Below are 5,249 nucleotides of genomic sequence, written 5' to 3'. Positions count from 1 at the left end.
TTTTCCTTCAGTAAATTAAGAAGACAACAGTAGATTTAGGGATATCACTTCAAAGCTACATATTTGTATTTCAGGCTAACATTTTCATGACACTTTCTTCAGGAAAATGGACCACAACAAAATTGAGAGGCTTCATGAAGATCAGTTCCAGGGCTTAGAGGAGTTGTTCGATTTGTAAGTACATTTAGCTATAAGACGTTAGTTCTTCATTGTGATCTGTCGCAATCTAAAACACATTTTAGAACCAGCCAATTCATCTGCTTTATAAAAACAAACTAACTCAGTGAATACAAATTGACATGTAACGGTCTACAAATTAACCACATTTATGTCGAGAGGTAATACCAAAAGAAGTGCATGATAATTGTGTATTGGCAAGGTGTTTTTTTTAACGTTTTGGTGATAAGCGGCTTAAATGCACTGATGAGATGTCTGTTTATATTCGCACTCGCATTAGATGGGAAACTCGATTTCTATAACTTCAAACTTTAGAGCCGAAATGATAAAGCAAAATTGAAAGGATAACAGCTATTTGTAATAAAGAAAAAAATGGCTTTAATTTAGCTGAGACAAAGATACTGGCTATAAATACTGCAAGGGTTTGGATTACAACGGCCGTGCGATTAATCTTGTAAGGGATTTAACCTGGTATCCTGAGCACAGATATTAGTTAGAATATAAAATCAGGAGCCATAATAGGGAACACCCCCTTAGTAAATATGGTTAGTATCTTCTGTAAGTATTAGCTTCTATAAAAAATGAATCACGGTATTTTTCATCAGATCTATATAATTGTGATATAATTTTGATATCGGTTCGGTTTTTTAAGTTAGATGTGCCATGCCTAGTTATCGTGTATTAGTTTAAAATTATCTTTACTTGTATAAGATACCTCTCGGAGAACAGAATCGAGGCTTTGCCTGACAAGATTTTCAAAGGCGTCAAGAACCTCAAGGCTCTGTGAGTACCGCTGATTACACACAAAAAATTATCTATAATTTTTTAGAAGATGAAAATGTACGTAACAGTAAGATTCAAAGTATGGAATTCTTATTTGAAAATATTCACATGATCTCCAACAGGCGTGGTTTAAATTGTAATGCTCAACAATGTAATTTTATTACTTTCTATTTTCTTGACGAAAGAAAGGTGGCTTGTTATAAACATGGTGTTATTATGCAAAAGTGGATATTATCAAAAAAACAAACAAACACAGTTGAGAACTATGAGAATTCCGACGGCAACTTCAGGTTAAATTTTTAAGAATCAGACAATGCACGTCCCTGTTTATCACCTGCTCATTAATAGTTATGTTATTAACTTTTACAGAAATATCTTCGGCAATAAGATACAAAATGTCACCAGCACGACTTTCAGTCATGCCCAGGAACTGCGATTTTTGTAAGTTCACCGTAAATGGCAATTATTTATCATGGTACTTACAGTAAAGCCGCATGCATTGCAATCGAATAAGACCCAGCTTGAAGTAAATTTAGAGTATTAAAGTTGGTATTCTTTTAAATTTGTCGCAGTCAAAAGAAAGGCTTGTAGCTAGTTATTTGGGAAAATGAGATATGCAATTTATTATATGCTAATTAAATTTCACCTTCTATTTTAAACTTCCAGATTCTTGCATTACAACCTGATGGCTGAGCTCCCCAAAGGCTTTTTTGGGCTTTTGCCGCACATTATCAGAGTGTAATACTCCATTATAATAATTTAACTCAATGGTTTTAATAGGAGATTTGGGGCGAGTGTTGTCTGAGTTGCCTGTAAAGTAGAAATCTTTGTCAAATTGTGATATGGGTGATGCAAACATTTTATTAATTTTGTTTCCTTCAGTCTGTTTGGTTCAGTTGATCAATAAATTTACATTCATGTCAACATCTTCTATCTACTCCAATACTGAAATAATGTGAAGCCACATTTAGTTATTATATAAAATTGCCAAAGGCATGCTTCGTGAGACTTTTTAATTGCTACTAATTTATGAAAAAAAATGCTTACCAATCATCTTTGCCTCAGCATAGATCACTTATTTGCCGCTTGTTTTCGATAATCTTTCTTATTTTGCTCTCATTGTTCTAACGATGTGCCCTTTCTAATTTCCTCTTCTTTTTCTAATTCCAGAACTCTAGACACCAACCTGATGTGCTGCCACCTTGATCTTTTCAGGCAGGATGCCGATTGCGAATTTGCCTTCAACGATAACTTCGCAAGCTGTCACTCCATGTTCCGCAACCTTGCTCCAAGGAGAAGTCTTTGGGTTGTCGGCCTTCTTTCGTTGTTTGGGTCTGTGTTTGTAGTTGGGTGGCAGTATTTCTTACCTGATAACAATATGGTCCAGTCTATTATGTTGGTAAATCTGGGTATTTCAGACGGCATCATGGGTATTTACCTCATCATTATAGGTATAAAAGACCTGCAATGGTCAGGGGAATACTACCTGCACGACTATGAGTGGCGCACCGGCTGGTTTTGCCATTTCAATGGCGCCATGTCTGTACTTTCAAGCGAGGTGTCTGTTATGGTGATTTCTCTGATTGCATGGGACAGGCTCAAGAACATTGTGTTTCCTTACACGTTTGCAAAAATTACACCAAGGCAGACCCGTATTATGTGTGTAGTTATCTGGCTTGTGGGAGGCATCATGGCATTCCTTCCGTTGTCTGGAATGCGATATTTTGGTGACTGGTATTATGGCAAGAATGTGGTGTGCCTGCCCCTGCAACTTTCCCCGCAATTACAAGAAGGCTGGGAATTCTCCACTTCCATTTTCATTGTTTTAAATTTTTCTCTTTTCCTATTTATTACGGTTGCTTATGTTGCCATCTTGTTGAAATCATGGTCGTCAAGCAGACGGCTGGGTGCGCATGGAACTGTTCGTGAAATACGAGCAAGAGCACAAAGCGCACAGGCCAAAAGAGAAAGAGCACTTGCCAAAAGAGTCTTCTTCATTATTCTGACCGATTTCTTGTGTTGGATACCAATCATTGCTATCGGCATTAAGTCGCACGTTGAGAAAACGTTTGATCCACCTGGAGATCTGGCAGTGTGGATTGCAGTGTTCGCCTTGCCGATCAATTCAGCTATCAACCCACTGCTGTATACCCTTTCTACTCCTCAGGTACCATTTTTCTCTTGCTTTTGAATGGAACATTCTTTCATTTGTTGTTTTAAGAGACATCTTTACGAGATAATTATCTGAATCAAACACCCGTGGTCCCAACGGTTTTAATTAGAAATTTTCCTATAGTCAATCAAAGACGGTCTCTCTCATGTCCTTATGACAGAGAAAAAATAACCCAAGAGGAGAAAAAATGGGCATGGAAAAGATATGAATGATCGCAAAGTTGTTTGTTTGTTTCTCTGCTGTTGGTTATAACCATGGAGACCAACTTGAATTTAAAAACGGTTTGATCTATATGCTGACATACTTTATTAACTAAATTTCTACTGTATAGGTTCAAGCTGTTTTGAAAGCAAAATTGAGGAAGGTGTGGTCCAATGTTCGATCGATTTTCAGCAGTGGACAAAATCAAGAAGGCACGGTGCTATATTCCATTTATTCATATCATAATCAGGCCTTGAAAGGGGGTATAGGTGTGAGTAGAGATTAGAACAATGCACTTCAGAAAATTATTTGAATTATTATTGGAATTATCATTATTACTTCAGAAAATTATTAACGGGCAACCACGCAATTAAAAAACAATAAATGGTTGAGCTTCGGTCTTCAGTTTCAAGGGAAAAAAACAAATCTGACTGGTAGAAGGATTTTTTAAAATCAATATGTGGACGAGATAGTTTGGTGTGTTATATTCCTCCACCAACGCAGCGCCACAGTTTCTTTGGAAACTTACCCCCCCCCCTCCCCCCTTAAAATATTTGGATAGGACTAACAGTAGTTTATTCTCCGTTTGGAGAGGACCAAATAAGATATGTTACTGCTATTTTATTACTTAGAAGGAGTAAATAATCAGCAGGGACAGATCGGAAATGGACATGAACACGCTAACAACGAAGAGGGTAAATATAGTGATTCCCAATGTGTACATTCACTTTGCCTCGTTATGGTTTTGTGTGTAATACCTTTCTTTCGTTTCTTCTCTTCCCTTCTTAATCCCATTTTTTGTTTGTTTTTGTGTCTGCATTATCTTCCCCATAGGAGAACAGATTGAAATGCAAGTAATAGAACACAACGAAGTCCCAGAAGTGGAAGCCCCTGAATTGCCTGCTCCGCAACCGGGTCAGTATTCCATGTGTATGCTTATTTCTTTAAAACATCATTTCAAAACTAGCCAATTAGAAAACTAGGGAATCAAACGATAAATCTTTGAGGTAAATAGGTCGACTCAGAACTCGCATTCATTACTTATGTGTATAAATGTATAATGTTTTGATGTTAATGTTAATGTGTGATTGACTTTCTGATTTCAACTGTAATCAAGTAATCCACTGAAGTGGGTGAGCTCTTTCAAATTGAAATACCTATGATGAAACATACTATTCTTTTCTATTTTGATACGTAAATTTTGGTTAGGGAAATATTAAGGAAATGTTTCCTCATATGACATAAATGTGATTGGTTTTGTCACCTTTGGTTAATGATTGCAAAAAAAAATCCTTTGGTTTTTCACAAGTTACATACAACAATTCTGACGACAGTTTTTCGACGACCCAGTTTCTGAACTTCCCCTTTGAGATCCCCATCCCTTTAAATTAGAAACCTGCACAGGTGTCATGTGTAACAAAGGTAATATCGCTATCAATATGGCACAGATCTAATAAATGAATGATACGTATTGAAATGATCATTCAATGTTTTACCTTTCTGCTTTTATTATCTGATAAGTAACTCTAACATAACGATTTGAACCATCAACAGCAATGGAACAAGCCTGTGGTGGGGATGAGACTCCATCTTCCTCAGGTATAATGTCTTCTAACTTGAATTAAAATTTCTTGCCTATTATTATAATTATTATTATTATTATCATCATCATTATTATTATTATTATCATTATTTCAGTTGATGTTGTTGTTCTTCCTCTTGAAACTTCATTCATGAAAAAATATGAAATTAAGTCGTAGACATTCGCTTCATTCACAATATCAGAACTGAAGCTATGACTTCAACCGCTTTTTACAACTATTCCTAAAAATCGCCAACTCCTTTGCAAGAAATAAAGTAGTAGGAATGAATAAAAGAACTTGAAAGTATTCGATCAAATCAACTGTCTTTTGCA

General features: G+C 36.1%; 1 protein-coding gene across 1 annotated transcript in view; it reads left to right on the top strand.

Annotated features, from left to right (window-relative positions):
- LOC149052422 (G protein-coupled receptor GRL101-like) overlaps nucleotides 1-4,995 on the top strand; it is a 5,619-nt gene extending 624 nt beyond the window's left edge. Inside the window, exons 1-9 of the mRNA XM_089195242.1 lie at nucleotides 1-174; nucleotides 889-960; nucleotides 1,330-1,401; nucleotides 1,627-1,698; nucleotides 2,131-3,127; nucleotides 3,465-3,546; nucleotides 3,967-4,029; nucleotides 4,169-4,249; nucleotides 4,889-4,995. The exon at nucleotides 1-174 is cut by the window's left edge and continues 624 nt beyond it. Coding sequence (XP_089051368.1) covers nucleotides 107-174; nucleotides 889-960; nucleotides 1,330-1,401; nucleotides 1,627-1,698; nucleotides 2,131-3,127; nucleotides 3,465-3,546; nucleotides 3,967-4,029; nucleotides 4,169-4,249; nucleotides 4,889-4,959 — 1,578 coding nt within the window. The 5' untranslated portion in view covers nucleotides 1-106 and the 3' untranslated portion in view covers nucleotides 4,960-4,995. The remainder of the gene's footprint in view (nucleotides 175-888; nucleotides 961-1,329; nucleotides 1,402-1,626; nucleotides 1,699-2,130; nucleotides 3,128-3,464; nucleotides 3,547-3,966; nucleotides 4,030-4,168; nucleotides 4,250-4,888) is intronic.
- The last annotated feature ends 254 nt before the right edge of the window (nucleotides 4,996-5,249 follow it).

The sequence above is a fragment of the Pocillopora damicornis genome, chromosome 1, assembly GCF_964200805.1.
Source record: "Pocillopora damicornis chromosome 1, jaPocDami1.2, whole genome shotgun sequence".
In the NCBI taxonomy this organism is placed as follows: Eukaryota; Metazoa; Cnidaria; class Anthozoa; order Scleractinia; family Pocilloporidae; genus Pocillopora; species Pocillopora damicornis.
Note: the sequence above shows the minus strand (reverse complement) of the source record. Positions and strands in the feature narration are given on the sequence as shown.